A 20,981-nucleotide genomic window follows, 5' to 3' on the forward strand; every position below is an offset into this window, starting at 1 on the left:
TAGCATTAGCTATGCGATCATTTAGTAGATGCTACACGAACGCATAGCCAAATCTAAATGATCGTTTAGCTCTAGCTACACAATGCGACCACCATTTCGTCTTTTCCATCGAACACACTAAAACCTTCACTTCTGAAGCTTCACCAACGACTCAAACCAAACGAATATAGACTCAATTGCAAGATTAATGCCTAAAAATGTAAAGGATCCTTACAAATTAACTTTTGTAATTTAAACAGAAAGCCAAAAAACAGAGATTACTACCCTGAAATATCCATAAAAAACCATCCACATACATGTAATAATTAAACGCAATGCAGAACTTAAAACCCACAAAAACTGTAAACGATTTCAATACAGAAATGGAATTTGGAATCAGAACTACAACCTAGCTCTGATACCAATTAAAGGAACTCGTTTACAAGAGATCCATAAGTGGGAGCGGATCATCCAAATTCCATTTTGATTGAAAACATAAATTTACAGTAAACATATAGATTAAGCATTCTAAATAAAGTTACAACATGCTTTTTAAACAAGAAACGAGGTTCAAGTGATTATACCTTTGAAGAACACTTCTTCTCGTATAACCCTTGAATAGTCACGAACTCTTCAAACAACAACAAGAACTTGAAGACCCTCTTTAATAAAATTGTGAACCAAAAGGTTGAAGACACTACCACTTGGTATCCTCAGTATTCTTAGGGTGAGAATCCAGGAGTGGTGGGCTCTGACAATTTTAGCTAGGAGGGAGTTTGAAAGTTTGGAGAAGGAAGACAATTGAGGAAGATGACTATCGTATAGTTTCCGCTTCAATCATGTAGTCAAGAGTGTCTATCGTATAGCCTCTGTAATTTCTTGTAGCTTACTTAGGAAGAAGAAAACCTTTTTTTCTTTTTGTTCCTTTTTCCATGAAAAAAAACCAATTAACCACCCACTAAAGTGGCTAAAGAGAAAAATGGATTAATTATCCAAAATAATAAATAATGTAAATAAATATGATAACCAACTTATCATATTATATTTATAACCTATAGTTTTAATATTGCATCATATACAATATAAACTATAGTTCTTTTTCTCTATTTTATGGCATTTAATATAAATCATATTAAATTTAAACACTATGAATCTCATTCATAGAAAATATATTTGAATCACATTCAAATATTTATTCCTCCAATTAAACTATAACGTATCAAATACATTATGTCAATTATATCATATATAATTAAATTTCCTCTTATTAATTTGAACAATTCAAACTAACCCAAAAACTAATTCTCAACTAAATCCTTTTGAGCTACCAAGGGGACCTTATGGATCTGTAGCTTGAAGCTCCAACAGTACGTGAATAATTAATTAAACTCTTTAATTACATTATCCACCATCCGTTAACTATCGGACACTCCACTAAAGACCGACAGCTGCACTCTTCACACTACAGATATATTTCTATGTCCATTGGATATAACCAATCAATAGTACGATAACCCTTCACAAATTGCTCGTAAGTTTAGCTAGGCAAAATTACCGTTTTTCCCCTGTAGTTACCTCTAACTCCTTAAGTACCACTGATCCCTCTAATGAACAACAGATCATAGTCCTACTATGACTAAACCCCTCTCGGGCCAGGAGAGGGTGTGGCGCCACATTGTTCAAGACCCGGAATCAGCCCTTAAGGGAGCAATTTATCTACTTATTCCTATTTCAGGAAATGAGTGAATTTCATCTTGTGTAGCTAAGTTCCCAACTCCCCAGTCAGATGAATCCCCAAAATGGTAGGCTTGTTGAGTTGGCGATCTGGCCACTCTCACCTATACAAATAAAAAGACCGCTCTCATAGGCAGAAGTTCACAACTCACTCAAGATTAAGATCATGTTACCTATGGTCATCCTAGTGAAATGAAAGTCTTTATTATGAACGGCGTTATATAATGAGACTAAGCATTTTGTGGTCCGGTCTTATACAAACTCCTTTATATAGAATATCCTCCCTCGGATGTCTAATACATGAATGACCAGGATTAGATCATTTGTAGCACTTTACAACATTTGTAACATCTACAAAGCGGGCCATACTCGTAGTGTCACTAGGATAAGGTACCCAGCCTTATCCAAATACTACAGATCATTTAGATTATCACTTAAACATGATCCACCTGTATGTCTCCACATACATGTTTAAGTTACAACGATAACCTTGAATATTAGTTTATTGGTTTGTAGTTAATGCAACTAAAATATCACATATTTTATAAACAAAGTGAATAAAATATCAAATATTATTAATCACATACAAGTTTGTTCATACAAGGTTTACAAGCTATAGGACCCTATGAGATTTAGGGCAGTAATCCCAACAGATGTTAGTTATCATTTAGGATTGTATGAGAAAGAATTGTTTTCGAAAGACAATAATCTTAGATAAACGGTATTGCTTAATTCCATGATTGACCTAAGTATTGTTCAACAGTATGTAATGAAAAATAACACCCTAGAACACTCTTTAATTCTGAAATTACATTTGTTTGTCTTGTTATCTTGTTTTATTGTAATTCAATCAAAACATCACCCCATTTGACTTTCTAATTCCCTAGCTAAAATCGATACGGTTCTAAATAGATAAGTAATAATTGTTTGTTTGATCCCTAAGGATGATACTCAACCTCTTAAGCTAGTTTAATATATTATAACTTGACCATATTCACTTGCAGGTAATTATTCACGTCATTAGGCTCACTCTTTGACCACTTTTTTTTAAAGTTGATTTCAACAATTTTTTTCCCATCCACATACACCTGATAAATATCCCTAGCAATTGTGATTCTTGAAGGAATATCAAACATTGGATATGCAACATTACAAAAATATTTAAACCTTACTGTCTCTTCAAATCTAAATGATATCTTAGACAATATTAGCATCTTAGCACATGCATTTTTAACTCATTGTTGACTAAAGGCAGTAGACAAAAAAATTAATATTGATAGTATCTTTAACATCAGTTTCATTAGGTTGAAACTTTAGTATAGTTTTCCCTTTAGGTTGCTCTCTGAATGGATAATTTCTGCATTATTTTCTCAAATGCTTCCATAAGGTACTAGTACCATATGAAGTCACAAATATAATCATTATCACATTAGTTACATTTGCATAAAATACCTTCAATGCTAGACTTTTCCATCTTTGTAAAGTGATTCCACACTAAAGTTAATGGCCTAGTTGATTTTCTCTTGCCAATAACTGTCATTTAGAACATGCATATGGAACATTTATAGGTGATGATTCAGTGTTGATCAAATCACTGTTTTCCATCTATAATATTAATAAATAAAGAAAAAAAAAATTTGAGCATAGGTAAATCATGAACGAGTGGCAAATAAATATATAAAGAAAATAAAAGGAAGAAAAAGGGAGTTGGGTGGCAAACCAGTGACGGCGTGAAGGCAAGTAAACGTTGTGAAGCAACGACATGACGTGAAGGTCGGGTAGTGAAAAAGAAGAAGTCAGACGGTGAAGAAACACAATGGAATGCAAAATGACGAAGACGAAAGATCAAGAAGGTGAAGCGACCGACTGTGAATGAGTTCCAGAGACAGAGGCGACTGTGAGTCTGTGAAGAAAAATGATGGTGAGACGATGAAGAACGAGAAGGAAGACGAAACGGAACATTGAAAAAGTCCAAAATGGTTTCACTAATCACTATAGGAACACATGTTAAGTGATCTACAACATTGCAGGTGAAAGAACTCTAAAAACATTTATATGGGCTGAGGCTATTTAGGTCGGTTCGGTTTAAACTGAATTTTTCTCCCCTAAACTCACGAACTGAACCGACTTGCTGGGGTTCACTAAAAAAAAAAAACCAAACGAAACCATTTTATTTTAGAACCAACCCAAACCAGTGTGGGTTGGGTTAGGTTGTTCGGTTTTTGAGGTCTTCGATTTTTTAACACCCCTAGTGACTACATAGAGTTGGCCACACGTTGGCTGTCAATGTGATGGATGAGGCGGAGTCTTGAAATCATGTACCATACAGATTTCCTTCAGATACTCAACTACTCCAAAATTATCAATAATTTTTACTCTAAATCCTAAATCAAGAATTTGTTTTTCTAACAACATTATCTTAGAAATTTTTTTTCCACTACCCTATTTTTGTCATTTAATTTGAAAAACTATAGCCACGTTTGGTAACCATTTCGTTTTTAGTTTTTGGTTTTTAAAAATTAAGCCTACTTCCTTCTCATTTCTTACCATGATTTCCATATTTCTTAAGTACAATGGTTGAATTCTTAGTTAAATTTCAAAAATAAAAACAAGTTATTAAAGCTACTTTTTTTTTAATTATTAAAGTAGTTATTAAAACAAGTCAAAAACAAAAACAAAAACAAGTTATTAAAGCTGATATTTTGTAAGTTATGAACAATAAAAAAAATCAATTACCATTGCAACAATTTGATTAGGGAGCGATAAACATCGCTTAATTTTGAAAAATGTACTCAGATATTGTATTTTTTTACATGAAAATTATTGTTATTATTTAACCAATTTCGATAAAATTAACTTAATTTATAATCCTCAAATTACAAAAACCCCATACTAAAAAAAATTAAAAATTAACAACTAAAAATAAAATAAAATAAAAGATACAAACCCGTGAGAATTTCTCCTCCTTCATATCTGAACGAGAACTCAAAAATCAGCCCCTCCCTTAAACTCGTATTCCCCAACCCACTGCACTTCCTGCTATACATCTATGCATAAGCGCTGAATTGCCCATTTTATGTTAGTTTCAAGACTTCCAATTCTCTTTTCCTCTCAAAATCAAAGCATTTTTCTGGGTTCTATGTCTAATTTTCTTCGGGTTTAAGGGGTTTTTGGTGGCTGAATTTCACTGAAAATGGTTCCGGTTTTCTTGATTTCTGTTAAATTTTCAGTTCCAATTGCTTCACTATGGATTCCGGATCAAGTGGCGACGAACCCACTTCTTGGGAAGACCTTTGCAGTATCAATTTGATGCCCTCGGAATTGTTCTTGAAGTTTCGCAAAGAGTTGCAAGGCTTTCGAGTCGGTATCAATTTGGAGGTAATTCTACAACTATGGATGCTTTTTAGATCTCATTAGAATTGATATTGTATTGTCCCCTTCAAAATATGGTCTATGTTTCACTATTCAGATGATTTGAAGATATATTTATACTGCTAATTGTGGCTTTGGTGGATGTAATTGTTAGCCTAAGTGTTGCTTAGATAGTTTTTGCTTCTGTGGGCTGCATTTTTAAGGCTTTGCTGTAGTTTATTTTATGACAGTAGCTGCATAAATTATATAGAAAATGCTAATTGTCCATATCAGTCATATTAATTTGTAGTTTGGACTTTGGAGAGATTTTGTTGAACATCTGGGTTCTGGATAGTTTAATTTTAGACAACTAGGATGAACTTAGGAAGTTGCAATTTCCTTTGTAAAGAAAAAGAAAAATGGAAGTGAGAAGCGAATAGTAAGTTCACTGGTGCTGATTGATCCCAAGTTGAATTTGTAGGGTCTCATGTATTCTTTGCGTTCCTTCACATCTTGTAGTTTCTTGAGCATAAGGTGTGAGTGTAACGTACATGTTTGAAAGTGATGTTGTGTAACTAGTAAAGGTGCACGACATTTAATGAAGGTCGTTCTTACTGTTTAGTTCGTTTTGTTTGGAACTGAGTGACAAGTTTGAGTGATAAACATTAGTTTTTTGCCTCCCTTTTGAGTTCAACAATTGGAGGGTGGAATATCGAACTATCGACTTTTAAGATGGTAGTTGGTATCTGTTATGAAGTTGACAATAAAAAAAAACAGAAAACGTACAATAGAAAAATCGACAAAGAGATTTATGTGATTCATTGACAGTGTGTTAGCTATATTCACGAGCAGAAGGAGTGATCAGATTTTGTAGTAGATAGACATATCATATAATACAGATTAAGAGGCGCCAATAGAGTTAAAGAGTTTATGTAGCGCACTTTTTTAAACCATAAAGCCAAAATTGTAAATAACATAAATATGGATACAAATTATGTTTCAAGGCATTCTAACAATATCTTATCCACTAGACTATGCTCGTATTGATGATAAATTAGTTAAAGAGTTTAGTAGTTGTGTTTCTGAGGTTGGTTCTATACTATTTTTCTGTGGTTAAGCTTTCTCGATGTTATTATGAGTCTTTGTGGCTCATGGGTCATTTTGCAACAGTGGAACTTGATGGTTAACTATGTCTATGAAATGAATAGATTGTATTATACAATAAGAGGGTAATACACTCCTGTTTTTTACATTCTTTGAAACTCTTGTATGCAGTATGCATGGTTCATGTCAATTTGTGTACTCTTAGATTTAATGGATTTGCATTGGTTATTTGGTTCAGTTCTATAATGCGCCATGTAATGAATATGAAGCTAAGCTTGTTCTGAAGCCATTATATCCAAATCAGCGTTGGAAATTTATCTACGAGCCAATTCGTCAAGACATACGTCTTCTTTCCAAAAAGATTCCTGTTGCCAAGTTTCTAAATCTTCAGGTACAAAAATTCTAACCCACTTGTTGTAAGGAAACAGAGCCAGAGCCCTTCGTATATCATAGCTAAAAGGAGATTATATATGATCACCTACACTATACTGTCTTACCCAAAAAGAAGAAAGTGTGTGGTTTTCAATCTGTACTGTAGATGACATTCAATTCTGTTTTCTGTTTCTCGAAATACAACCATAGGTCGGTATCGGACATAATTTTCAGATGCATGCCACTGGTTGGAAATGGAAGCTAACCACATGTTTAGGTGGAGATGGTGTATCTCGCATACGGAACAAGTCATCAATTAGCCCGTTTCCAGGATTGGATTTCCGCTTCGGATGGAGGGCAGATTATGTTCTTCCTGAAATTACAGGGTGTGGAAATATTCATCCTCAATATAATCTCTGTTCCAAAGATCTCTATAAATCATCATTAACTAGAGCTTAAATTGTTATAGAAATTCTCAGCTGATTTCCGTAATATTGGCCTTGTTTTCGACAGGGCTCTAGGAACCGGTGAACCATTGTTTAACATGAATTCAGGAAGATTGGAAGCCTCACTTGATAGAATTGAAGCCATTGTCACTCACAGTGATGAATCTTGATGAATAATACAATCCAGAATCTTGTCAGCTTTAACATCACCCATTGTGAACTTGAGAAGGTGAAAAGTATAGCAGCAGTGTATAATTCAAAGCTTCTAAAAGATGAAAATTTGTTGGTCTATTTTCTCAGGATGACAAAATTTACAAGTTGCTTTAGATTTTGGAGCTCTCTCTCTCTCTTTCATTACTCATGTTTTTTTATTCAATCTTTTTTGTACATTTGATGAATCAATCAAGGTTAGGAATCTTGAGGAACATGGATATTTCTATTACTCGTTTGTTCCAAAGTAAATGAATCAAGAATTATACATAATTTATATATATGCCAGAGATCTATTTGAAAAAAAAAAAATAGATATTTTAAATGTTTAAGAACGTATTAATCACACATTTGAAAGTTTAGGTATCAGATAAACATAAGCTAAAAAATGTAGAACTAAATTTGTAATCAACTTAGGTCAAATATGAATCTTACTCTTAAATTTTGGGATTGTATTAATTAAAATCTTGAACTTTTGTATTTGTATCAATTTACACCCTCATTTAGATTTCGTTTGACTAATATCATGGAAAATTTATGATTTGAGTCAATTTTTTAAATTTTCATAAGCCAATCAATTTTGATATTTCATTACAATTATGTTTGAAAATCATTCCTGCACTGATTCTCAAACATCGTGGACTTTTCTAAACGTCGATTTTAGAAAATGATAATTATAGTAAATGGACGAACGATTTTCTAAATTGACACAATTATTAGTTTATAATTTAAATTAATACAACCCTAAATTGATATTTTTCGAACTTATTATTATTATATTTCTTTGTGGATCCCCTCCACTTCACCCACGTGGCTGCTACCTAAAAACAGCTCTAATCGCTGCTGGTTTTTATCCACAAAGCAAATTAATGGATTTATTGTACTTATCTATATTCGATCTTACAATAATGGAGTTTTGTACTATCAATTTTTCTTCCTTTATTCTTCTTGTTTTTATTTCAATCTTAATTATTCCATAAATGAATATTAAAAGTAGAAGCTGAAAGTTCGTTCTTTCTTTCTTTTTTCTTTTTAATCTTAATTATTCTATGGAAGATCAAAAGTAGAAATTGATAGTTTACTCTTCACTTCATAGATGCTTTTAACAAATCAGTCTTTTGGTCACTTGAACTTAAAAGACCTAAGCATTATTTTATGTTAAAGCGTAAATATGAGGGTCAATTTCATTACTACAATTCATGTTCGGTTTTAATCTAGTCTCTATAATTTGGTCATATCTTTCAAATATCTATGCCATTACTAATAGTTTTCTCAATGATAAATCAACCAACTTTTGTTTAGACATATCTGCAAACACCATGCCAAATTGATCTACATTTATTTAATGAATATTCTACATCATCACTTAACTTAAAGTTATTAATAAAGATGAGTAAAGATGAGATAACTATATTGTTTACTTAGAATTTAGGCTTAAAATGAAATTAGTCTCACTTTTTAAAATTAATTTTTTTTTTTTATAAAAAAATTGCTTCTATCATTGATGAAAATTATAAAAATCATCTTATTGTTCACGCATATTGGACTCTTAACTCTTGAAACTCATTATTCTCGTCCATTGCTCTCTTGCTTTCAATCTTGTAACTCTTGTTCTTTTTTCTTATAATAAAAAGAACATGAGCTAAAAGTCAAGTGCAAGGCTAAAGAGCAAAGAGCGAGAGCAAGACCGAATAGTAGAAAAACCATAGAGCGAGAGTGAAAAAAACCTAACAATTACCATAATTTAAGGATGCAAAACTCTTAACTTTCGGTAAGTGTCTTAAATTTGTTGGTTGAACAAAAATCCAAAATTGGAAAACAATAAGTTAAAAACAATTTAAAATTTAAATAGAGAGAATTTGTAGACTAAAATTGACCTCATAAATATCATCTATTTGGAGTAAGATTTATGAAACGTGGCGGAATCTGAAAGGATCGCTTTACCTTATAAATAACTTTCGGAAAAGGAAAATCCGCAAAATTAAAAAAAGAGAAAATTAAGGGAAGAAGCCGATTGTGGTCGTCGTTCTTCTTCTGCCGCAAGCGCCGCCCAGTGCCGGCGTTAGGGCGGATTGGGAATCCCCGATTGTCTTCTTCCTTGATTTCTATTCTGAAGAAATTTCGATGTGTTTTGCTTCTCTTTACCTTCAATTTGTTTTTCTGACGATTTTCTTTGCTCAAGAACAAGGGGGATTATTATTGCCCTATCCGGCTCCTTCTTTTGTTCTGTTCGGAGGGTGAAGAATTTGTTCTTACCAACGAACCTACGGTTTCTATGTCGGCGGCAATATCAATTTACCGGCCGGAATTTTTGGGATCAGTCCAAGGTGGATACCGAAATCATCTCAAATTTCATAGAACCTTCGCCTTTGCCCCGTGGACTATGTAAGTTTAAACTTTGACTCTGTTCTTTTTCTCTTCCTTCGGTTCGATTCTGGCACCGATTTCTTGTTCATCTTTTATAGTCGTTGATTTGATTGGATAAGGTTCCTATTTATCCGCTCTGCTTGAACATTTGTTACGAAATTCTCTATAATTTGATTTCCGGCGGGAATGGAGCGGACGATACGGAGGATTTAATTTGTTGAATTTGAAATAGGACAATGGATTCTAAATCGCATCAAACGATGAGGAAGGAAGAAGTTTCTATTCAGATTTCAACGCCACTGTTGCTGCCGCAGTCAAAACCATTGGCCGCAAACGAGTTACAGTTCAACCGGCCGCCGCCGGCCGAGCAGGATTTAGTTCACAAAAGAAGATTAGAGTTCGGTCAATTCGTAGCGAGGGAGGCTGTGCTTGATGAGGAATTGTGGGTAAGTGATTTGATCTTTGTACATTGGAAGAAATCTTCAAAACCTCAGTACCTCAAAATCATTGTCTTTGGATCTTAAGTATGAGTGGTGGTGTTTGTGGTAGACAGCGGCATGGCTTCGGGCTGAAAGTCATTGGGAGAATCGATCAAATGAACGGTAAAGAAACTTCTTGTCTCTTGCACATAGCTTATCTTCTCAAAAACATAGCCACTCCTTTTTTTGTTTGTAGAAGAAGCTAAAAGCTTAAAAGGATAGGGTTTTTAATACTCAATATTCCATGAGATTTTTGTACTCATGACCCTTCCATAGGGGTATTTATGATTAATGACCTACCTCCACTAACTTCTACTTATGTGAGAGCATAAATGAAGATCGCGATGGAGAATGACTATCACTTTAAAACTACGTAGACATGGGTCGTTGTGTTCTCTGACGTAAATAGAAGGTTAGATTTCATATATTTGTAGAGGCGGGTCATTAACCCCTGTGAAGAGATTCATACAAAAAACTCATATTCCATAAACTTGACTTTAGAACATTAGGACAGAGCTTTTAGGTTTCTGGGAATTTATATAGAGAGTGGCCTGATATAAAATGGGTTTGAGAGTAGAAAACCAAGAAGCTGTTGATGATAACAAATATTTTGAAATTTCAAAGCTCATAAGTTGTCAATAGAATAGAATAATGGGAATTCTAGGAACACAACTGATTGTAGCTCTGCTTTAACACAGATATGTTGATAGCTTCAAAAGGAAATTTGCAGAACAGGTAGGAATGGCTAGATTTATTTAATCTGCTGCTAGAGTGGGGTTGAGATAAATTGACTCGTTACCCTTACTTTCTATATGTATCCCCTGTATGTTGCAGGAGTTCAATGCCATAAAAAAAAGAGGCAGTGGGCAACATGGACAGACATGTACATGCGTTGTTACGGTGTGAAATTTTGTCTCTAAAGTTGTAAACCGTGAACTTATACTATTATGCTTGGGGAATTGGCTCTGAAGTCATGTTCTGAACTTTCTCAGGTAAGGAAGGAGCAGAAGCATATTAAACATACAGTGATTAAAAGTGTAGTAGCAACTCTTGATATGAGCTCGAGGCATTTGATGCATGGCGAGACTTTCCCAGGGGTCAAAACCAAATTTATGTTTACTATCTACTTCTTCCTCATCTCCCCTTCTTCCCTTCGGCTAACTATGTGAAGAAACCATTTTTATATGCAGGAAAGAGAGAAGAGTCATGTATGCAGCATCAACAAAGAGATACCGAATAAATATGCATATATTTCAAACCTATGCGTAGCGAAAGCAGCACGTCGTCAGGGTATTGCTAGCAATATGTTGAAGTTTGCAGTTGTAACAGCGAGATCCGGTGGTATAATTTGAAGAAAGATGAAACTTTCCACCCTCCCTTGGTGTACTAAAACTATATCAAAATGCAATGCTTGCAAATATGGTTTCTAATAAGATTTCTGTTGCAGGTATTGAACAGGTATACGTGCATGTACATAGAAACAACACACCCGCCCAAGTGTTGTACCAAAAGATAGGCTTTGAGGTAACGTCTACCTTTGCATTTAAAGCTCCCTCATCTTTGTTGCATACGGTTTCACTTCGTGAAGCTCACACATATGTTACAATTTCCAGGTGGTCGAAATAGCAAGTTCACAGTTGGTGGAGGAACAAACTTACCTACTATGTATTAACACAGGGAAGCTTAACAATGTACATTGATGTCGATATTCACTTATCCTTGTACTGACAATTGAAATTTGGAAACTCACAAAAAGTATGAGCACAATGAAATTTGATGTGTAAAAGTAAAAGTCAATTCTTCCATTCTTGTGTAATGCCTATATACAATGTTTCTACAAAAAAGATGACTAGCATTTACAGTTCATACACAAGTGTTTTGTAGGAAGCTAATTGAGGTCTTGAACCAAAAAAAAAAAAAAAAAAAAAAAAAAAAAAAAGGGCGCTTGCACAGATCACTCTTGTATTTTAATATGAAGGGCAGCAAAATGATTCTAGCTAAAACCAATCCCTCAAAATTAACATGAGGATGGCACAGAGGAATAATAACTTGGACCTTCGTAACGGTTGTGATGCTTGACATGCCAAACTGGAGACAGCTTCAGTCCAATAATCTCTACATTTGGATTCGAGTGTCCGTCGAGAAATACATCTGTTACCTATTAAAACCAAGTCATGTCTTAAATGTTATACAGCAGCTTTTGACAGTTTCCAGTGAAAAAAAAAACAAAAAGAGACAAAACAAGTAAATTTCTTCTTAATGTTGTAAAACATAGCACACGTGGAGGGTTCAGACTGAGAAACACACCTGAGAACATCCAAAGAGTTTGAGCACTCTTAAAGATGGGCAATTATCAACAATCAAGCCTAGTGCTTCGTTGGTCAGTTTTCGACACCAGGATAGGTCGAGACTAACCAAATTCCTAGAAAAACAGGCGAGCGAAATTGCTGTGCAGCGGCTAACCTGCAGTAACCAACAAGGAAAACCAACATCTTCGATGAACTTTACTTGAAATCATTAGTCACTAGCCTCAATTAATCAAGAATGGCCTAGCAAAGCGAGGGGCATCATGATATGTGGCAAATACATTTATGAAGCGCATAGCAGGAAATATATATGTCCCATCCCATAAGCTTTCCAAAGATGAAAATATTCGTTGATATGTCAATACATCCATAAATCAAAAGGTCCGACATCGATATTAAATATCCATGAAGATCTCTAACATCTTTTATAAATACTTATAAAACATAAAAAATATTTATCTACTTAGCCTAATATGAATAGGAACACTAATAGCAGTATCCATAATTTAGTTCAGGGTATAAACAATTTAATTATTAATCTAAACAAATTTTATAAATTTTGTAACTTACAGAAATATTCGTCAATATTGATATTTAGTTGATATATATGTAAAATTGAAATTTTGATATCGATATCAACTTCATTGCTTTAATCTGTGAAGCTTTCTAGGCTCGAGTTGTACGTCTACATTTATTTGTTCCAGGAAAAAGAAAGATGCATATTAGGGAAAAAGATGTAAATACGCACCTTCCTGACATTGTTCAGTGAAAGTTCTTTTAAATTCTCTCTTGACATCTCCACAAATGCAGCAACAGCCTCATCACTGACAAGAATAAATGATATTGAATTGATCAGCCAAATACTGCAGATATTAAGTACCAACATCTCATGCAAAGTGTAATACTTTTGAACAGGATTGTTCTTGATACTGTTTGCTTTCTGATACTTATCCTAAATAAACTCAAACTGAAACAAATTGTTTCCTATATACATATAAACTCAAACTGAAACAAACATTAGAAAGTTACTGGGTAAATAATCACTTACCAATTGGAAATAACATAAGTAATTTATTTGTAATCTTTTCTATAACACTTCGAAAACACGACAGTGAAAAAACCTTTTAAATATACAATACAATCCATCAGGCGTGAATAACCATCCAGAATAACGATCATTAAGAATATTAAAGGTTATATTTAGTTACAGAGTTTCAATTCTAAATGAGTCTCATGAGAAATAAAAAGTGTCGCAATAAAAGATAATATGGCTCGACAATTATTAATGAGCCTCATGAGAAATAAAAAGTGTCACAACAAAGATAAATATGGCTTGACAACTATAACAAATTGCTAGAAGGGCAACAGTGTTAGGATTGTTTCAATCTAACCAATTATTGTAGCAGCAAAATACTATATAGAAATATGGTGAGGTTGACGTCTTTTGAACTTATAACAAATGAAAGTAAGCATTGAAGAACTAAATAAGAGAACTCTGGTTAGAACCTGAAAAGATTTCGGGAAAGCTTTAACTTTTGAAGAGCCTGGCAACCACTTGAAAGACAGCATAAAGCATAATCCGTTAGCTTTGACAGATTCACAAGGTCTATAGCACGCAGAGAAGAGCAAGTTTCTGAGATGGCTTTTATGGATTTATTGGTCAATTTCCTGCACCCAAGAAAGAAAGCAGAGTTCAAAGACAAAAACAAAATGATGTAAAGTAATGGTTTTGATAACAGTAATCCATAGAGATATGTTCAAGAAACATACACACAATTGGTTAAAATGAGTTCCTTCAGATTATGGCCCCCAGCTGTCAGGAATTCTTGGATGAACTTGTCACAAATATCTCCGATCCCAGCTAATGACAGCACTTCCAAATGTTGAAGCTTCTTCATTGCAGGAACCATCTGCACTGGATCGATTTTTAGGCAATCATCCAGATACAATTCCCTCAGAGTTGATCCTAGAGAATTGGCTATAGAGTCTATACTTGAGAAGGTGAGAAAGGAGCACTGGCTCAGATTTAAAGATTGCAATGCAGGAGCAGAACATACAAGTGCAGCGATACCAACGTCAGAAAGACGACATGCACCAGTTAGGGATAACGACCTCAGGGCAGGTAAGCTATTTGATGACCGAGCCAATGTAGATAATACAACAAAATCTAAGATACTACGTCCACATTGGTCAAGCTGGAGTATCTGGTCCAAAGAAACAGAAAATGGAATTTACATAATTCAGAGCATGAACTACACAACAAGCTGTAAGCCTAATCTGTGCATAATTCAGCCAAAAGAAAGATGATACTATTAAGAAACATATTCCATTCCTTCATAACACAAGTTTCCAAGTCAAAAGGAACGGCAGGAAGAAGAACACCATACATTAGAAATATTGAAGTTTATTTTTTGAAAAATTTAAAGAGTGGTGAAGAGAGGTTCTCTTCCAAGATTTAAGATACTAAGAAGCAGGATTTTGCCCAATGCAGCAATATCTACATCAAGTTTTCGATGTCTCATGATTAATCCCCCACATGAAGAATAATGAAAAAAACGCATCAAAATTCATAGTCCTATTAGAATTTTTAACATTGCGGTAATTAATTAATTTAATGCTGGAAACTATATGTACCATTAATTTGCTAGTGTCACACCCTTGAAAAGATTTCACAAACTCCTCTTCACTCAGCCAAGAGCAGTCCCTTATACAGACTTCAGTTGGGGAACCACAGAGAAGAAGATTCAAAAAACAACTGTTCATTTTTCGAGAATCACAAAGTAGCCAACTAAGCTTATGCCTGAAAGTATCTGGGACAAAATCCAGTGAAGAAATTGAATCGGCATTTTCAGCAAGAACCCTTAAGCACAAATCTCCCAATGAGGGAGGCAAAGACTGGAACCGGCTACGACACATTTTCTTTTTAGGGATCCATTCAACTGGTGCAGGGTCATTCTCCTCCTCTGAAGATTTTGTAACTCGTACTCGTACACCGTTCGCTCGGTCACTAGCAATCTTCATTGCAGTAGAGAAGGGGCCAGGCCAATCTTTCATATCATCTTCACCTTCAGCCTCAACATTCTGCAAACTATCATTGTCCTCATTATAACGAGCAAACTCAATAGCTGTTCTTCTTATGTACGAGTCACCTGATAAAGCCATCCACTGTCTCTGTGGGGCAGCAAAATGCAAATGACCTTCCTCTTCCGAACTAGACTCCATCTCTTGACTGTCATTGCTCTGAGGGCCATCATCTGCCAGATGTGCAGTGCCTGAAGCCTCACCTTCTATGGAACTATATTTATATCTCGATTCTGAATCCATTATAAATTCTTCAGATAGAGACAACAGAGCTTCTGCAATCAATTTCCCTTCACTATTATGTTCTGAAGCATCTCCTTCAATGGCAGTATAGCCGTTAGCATCCATATCCCCTCCATCATTGTAACTTGCACCAGACAACTTTGTTGTACCTTCTTCAATTACTATTCCCTTCGGTCTTTCACGAACCAACCGATAATTTTGATGCTCAACTAGACTATCACTTAACACCTCATTGTTTCGCTCAGAATGTAATACAACCGTATCATTTCTATTTGAACTTTGGTCATCAACAATCCATTTACCCTTTTCTCTTCGGCTGAACCTATTCCTACTATTGGTACAACCATTCTCTTCAATTCTTGAGCACTCCTCCTTTAGCTTTTTCATCACAACTCCTCCATTTCGATTCAGATCAATTGAAACATTGTCACTATCCTTTAAACCCCTCCACTTTTCTACTAACCCATCAACATTACCTTGGGGTGTACCAATGTCCAAACCAATTGCTTGTTTCATCGTCTTCAAAATTCTCTTCCCCGAACGTAAACTGACACACTCTTTACTCTCAGGACTTTCATCGACCAATTCCCCAGCAGGCGAATCCATACTGGGGTTCAATTTTCTCTTCCCGTTTACATCAACCTCGTCCCTCTTCGACCCTGTAAATTCAAAATCGATTCTCCGCCTAGGTTCATTCAAGCTCTCGGCCCCTTCATTAACCCCTAAACCCTCAAATTCAGTACAAATTGAACGAACCTCCAACTTCCCATCAGAGGCCAGGTTCAAATCTCGATTTTCAATCGTGTCCGCTTTCATCTTCTTTCCGGGGGAGTTATCACAAACGTGATCAACATCAGAATGCTCAGCGCCAAGCCCTTTCGCAGCAAGTCGGGAACTCCGCCTCCGAGAAACTCCGGGACTGGAGACGCCATCGGAGGGCAAGGCAGTGGAATCAGCGACAGAAGCGGTCCATGAAGGAGGGGAAGGATGGGGAGGAGAGTGAGGGGGTTGGATTTCATGATGTTGAGAGGGCGTAGAAGGATGACGGAGAGTTTTGGAAGGGGATTTTAGGGATTTGGGAGTGGGTGGCGGAGGGATAACTTCACGAGACCGAAGAACCGTCATAAAGAAGAATCGTGTGGCGGAGGAGGAAGGAATGTGGTCGGAAGACTGGAGGCAGCGGCGCCGGAGAAAATCAGAGCGACGGAGAAGTGGTTTTCTTGGTTAGGTTTTTTTTGCATTAGGAAGAGACCAGAAGCTTCTCCTTCACGCTACTTTCGGACGGTTGCGCTTTCCCGCCAATTGCCTCTCTCTCGTCGTCCACATTATATTTTGTCTTTTATAAGTCCATTGCTTTGTGTCCTAAAGTCATGCTATTTGGTATCCAATTAAATTCACATCTTCCTATAAATAGTGACATTTGGTGGATCTTAAAATCACATGTGAACAAATTCCCTACAAATTGGAGAAAGTTGAGAATTTCGAGAATTTTCTCATTACTTTGTTTTATTTTATTTTATTACCATTCGTGTTCCCGTTGTGCTCCTCAAATTCAGAACATGTTATCAACACGAGCTTCTGTCGTTTTTCCCGCTAAAGGTAGGTCCTAAAGGTATGACGGTTTTTCTTTTCTCGTTATAATTAATAAATTTAATGTTATTTTGCATATTCAATATTTATTAAATTTCTAACATAAGTATAATATTTATGATAGTGCTACCATGACAAATCTCACAAAATTAGAATTTGCTACCCTTGATATTAACGACAATAATTAATTTATCATAGGTACTTGATGCCGAAATCCACCTGGATGCTATAAATCTTGGGAAGACTATTAAAGAAGAAAATACGACATCTAGTCAGAACAAAGCAAAAACTATGATTTTCCTTCATCATCATATCCATGAGAAATTGAAAATGAAGTATCTTACAATAAAAAATCCCCGTATCTTGTGAAAAAAATTTGAAAAAGAGGTATGATCATAAAAAAAACTGTTATTCTTCCTAAAGCTCGTTATGAGTGGATGCATTTAAGGCTACAAGATTTCAAATCAGTAAGTAATTACAACTCTACATTATTTAAAACTAGTTAAAAAAATTGTTATTATGCGAAAAGAAAATTATTGATTCTGATATGTTAGATAAGACATTTTCTACATTTCATGTCTCGAATATACTCCTGCAGCAGCAATATCGAAAGAAAGATTTTAAACAGTAAATTGAATTAATTTCATGTCTTCTCTTGGTCGAACAAAATAACGAGTTATTGATGAAAAATCATGAATCTCAACCAATCAGAACGACACCATTCCTTGAAGTGAATGTTGTGAATTTTAATAATAATCATGGTCGAGGTCAAGGTCGTGACCGTGGTAGATGAAGAAATAATTATTATTTTCGTGGTGATCGTTTTAATCATTCAAATTTCAAAAGAACCACACAAAAGGATGATCACAAAGGAAAAACTCCACAAGATAAGAGTTAAAAAAATGTTGAAAATAAATGCTTCTGATGCGGAATGACTGGGCATTGGTCACATATCTGTCATACGTCAAAATACTTAGTTGACCTTTATCAAGCCTCCCTGAAGGAAAAAGAGAAAAATGTGGAAGCAAATTTTGCATACCAAGGTAATGATATATTTGACCCATCCTATATGACAAATTTGGATGTCTCGGACTTCTTTGAATCTCTTGAAGAGAAGATTGGTGCAGTTGATGGAACACCAAGTGTTTCTTTTGATTTTGAGAATATCTAGACTTAATTTTATTGTTTTATTTTATCTATCTTCATGATTTTTTAGTAACTTTTGTATATTTTAAGTGTTGTTTTTCTTATTGTAATTATTTTCTTTTAATGAAAAAATATGAATTATTTTCATATGTTGGATGTTTAAAAAATGAGAAAATAAGATCTATGTTTGGCAGACAGTGCAACTACACATACAATACTTACAAGTAAAAAATATTTTTCCAAACGGACAATGCTGAAAACAAAAGTCAATACGATATTAGGTTTTGCAAACTTGATGGAAGGTTTTGGAAAAACAAATATTATTTATCCGAAAGGGAAAAAAAATTTACAATTAATAATGCATTAATATACAATTCATATATCTCAATAATCTCAAGGAAAATTATTCGTATATGAGAATAATATAATTAATCGCAAGGAAAATTGATAATTAGACCATCACCAACTAAAGTAGAGAATAAATCACCTGCATTTTTAGGACGAATTCATGGTGATATATGTGGACCTATTAACCCACCAAGTGGACCAATGGTATTAATAGATGCATCCAGTAGATGGCCACACATGTACTTATTATCAAGTCAAAATCTTGCATTTGCAAGATTACTTGCTTAAATAATTAAGTTAAGAGCACAATTTCCTGATTATACAATTAAGACCATTCGTCTTGATAATGTTAGTGAATTTATATCCCAAGATTTTGATAATTAATAATTATTGTATGTCAATTGGGATAAGTGTTGAACATCTTGTAGCTCATGTTCATACACAAAATGGTTTAGCAAAATCATTTATAAAATGTTTGCAATTAATTGCAAGACCATTACTCATGAGAGCTAAGCTTCCTTCATCTGTATGGGGACATGCTATTTTGCATGCATCGTCACTTGTACACATTAGGCCAGTAACTTATCATAAGTACTCATCATTACAATTATCTTATGGTCATGATCCAAATATTTCCCATCTGAAATTTTTTTGATGTGCAGTATATGACAATTGCTCCACCACAACGCACTAAGATGAGTCCTCAAAGGAAGTTGGGAATATATGTTGGATATGATTCCCCATCAATTATTAAATATCTTGAACCCTTGACGGGTGATGTATCTACTGCACAATTTGCTGATTGTCATTTTAATGAGACAAATTTTCCAACATTTGGGGGAGGAATTAAGAAGTTGGAAAAAGAAATTACATGGAATGTATCGTTATTGTCTCATTTAGATCCCTGTACAGATTAATGTGAACTTGAAGTTCAGAAAATAATTTATTTGCAAAATATAGCAAATCAATTATCAGATGCATTTATAGATACAAAAAAAGTAACTAAGTCACATATACCAGCTGCAAATGTTGCATCAAAAATTGATATCCCGACACAACTAGTTGTTGAATGAGTCTAGAATACGACAGAAGCGTAGTAGACCAATGGGTTCCAAAGATAAAAATTCTCGAAAATGAAAAATAATTAATAGTGAAAAAGACTTGGTTGAGGATGTAAATATCCATGAAGAAATCCTCGATATGACTAGTGAGAAAGGAGAAATATCTAAAAATAATAATGAGATTTCAATAAACTATATCATGACAGGAAAAAGATGGAATCAAACTAATGTAATTATTGACAATATTTTTTTTTATAATGTTGCTCTTGATATTATATCTGAAAATGAGGATCCTAAACTAAAATCTGTTGAAGAATATCGAAATAGAAAAGATTGGCTTCAGTAGAAATAAGCAATCGAGGCAGAATTAAACTCACTTTCAAAACGTCAAGTTTTTGGACCAGTAGTCTGAACACCAGAAGGTGTAAAATCTGTGGGATACAAATGTGTATTTATGAGGAAAAGAAATGAAATTAATGAGGTCACAAGATATAAAGAAAGACTAGTTGCACAAGGTTTTTCACAAAGACCTGGTATTGATTTTGAGGAGACGTATTCTCCGGTGGTGGATGCAATTACATTAAGATATTTAATTGGCTTGACTATGTATAAAAGTCTGGATATGCATCTTATGGATGTAGTCACAACATATTTATAGGGATCTATTGACAATGATATTTCTATGAGAATCCCATAAGGATTTAAGGTACCTGAAACATATACATTAAATTCCCAGGAATTTTATTCAATAAAGTTACAGAGATCACTATATGGATTGAAACAATCAGGACGGATGTGGTATAATCGTCTGAGTGGATATTTATTTAAAGAAGAATATAAAAATAATCCAATATATCTGTGTATTTTTATAAAGAAATCACAATCAGGATTGCTTTTATAATTGTATATATTGATGACTTGAATATAATTGGAACTTCTGAAGAGAAAGGCAATGAAATATCTTAAGAAAGAATTTGAGATGAAAGATCTCAGAAAAACAAAACTTTGCCTGGCAATTAAAGTTCCCTTAGTAGCTCAATAGATACAATTGAGGATCAGTTTTTGGTGTTGATTTGAAATGTTCAAATTGACAAGAGGTATTTTGATTATATATGATATAATCGGTATGATGTATGAGATACATCTAGTGGAGAATTGATGTAA

General features: G+C 34.4%; 3 protein-coding genes across 5 annotated transcripts; 2 read left to right on the plus strand and 1 right to left on the minus strand.

The window, feature by feature from the left end:
• The first annotated feature begins 4,624 nt into the window (after positions 1-4,624).
• On the plus strand, positions 4,625-7,477 carry ORG4 (OBP3-responsive protein 4 (ORG4)). 2 transcript variants are annotated; one of them, XM_039023783.2, is made up of 5 exons: positions 4,625-4,791; positions 4,944-5,091; positions 6,407-6,559; positions 6,751-6,926; positions 7,054-7,477. In XM_039023783.2, exons 2-5 carry the CDS (start codon positions 4,960-4,962, stop codon positions 7,154-7,156), a joined length of 564 nt encoding a protein of 187 aa, XP_038879711.1. In that variant the 5' UTR covers positions 4,625-4,791; positions 4,944-4,959; the 3' UTR covers positions 7,157-7,477. The 2 variants fall into 2 exon arrangements, with proteins under 2 accessions (XP_038879711.1, XP_038879712.1); XM_039023784.2 differs by lacking the exon at positions 4,625-4,791 and having other exon boundaries at positions 4,810-5,091.
• A 1,651-nt stretch (positions 7,478-9,128) lies between these two features.
• On the plus strand, positions 9,129-11,847 carry LOC120070956 (Acyl-CoA N-acyltransferases (NAT) superfamily protein). Of its 2 annotated transcripts, XM_039022890.2 has the most exons (9): positions 9,129-9,581; positions 9,796-10,009; positions 10,113-10,165; positions 10,741-10,777; positions 10,877-10,942; positions 11,035-11,139; positions 11,233-11,383; positions 11,490-11,566; positions 11,656-11,847. In XM_039022890.2, exons 1-9 carry the CDS (start codon positions 9,472-9,474, stop codon positions 11,740-11,742), a joined length of 900 nt encoding a protein of 299 aa, XP_038878818.1. In that variant the 5' UTR covers positions 9,129-9,471; the 3' UTR covers positions 11,743-11,847. The 2 variants fall into 2 exon arrangements, with proteins under 2 accessions (XP_038878818.1, XP_038878819.1); XM_039022891.2 differs by lacking the exon at positions 11,035-11,139 and having other exon boundaries at positions 9,134-9,581.
• On the minus strand, positions 11,815-16,985 carry LOC120070955 (F-box/LRR protein). The gene is made up of 6 exons (XM_039022889.2): positions 14,983-16,985; positions 14,119-14,552; positions 13,855-14,016; positions 13,097-13,172; positions 12,350-12,505; positions 11,815-12,200 (listed from the first exon to the last, which is right to left on the minus strand). The coding sequence occupies exons 1-6, from the start codon at positions 16,795-16,797 to the stop codon at positions 12,060-12,062; spliced, it is 2,784 nt and encodes a 927-aa protein (XP_038878817.2). The 5' UTR covers positions 16,798-16,985; the 3' UTR covers positions 11,815-12,059.
• Positions 16,986-20,981: the final 3,996 nt, after the last annotated feature.

This window comes from Benincasa hispida, chromosome 2, assembly GCF_027475165.1.
Source record: "Benincasa hispida cultivar pf3 chromosome 2, pf3_genome.v1.1, whole genome shotgun sequence".
Lineage (NCBI taxonomy): Eukaryota > Viridiplantae > Streptophyta > Magnoliopsida > Cucurbitales > Cucurbitaceae > Benincasa > Benincasa hispida.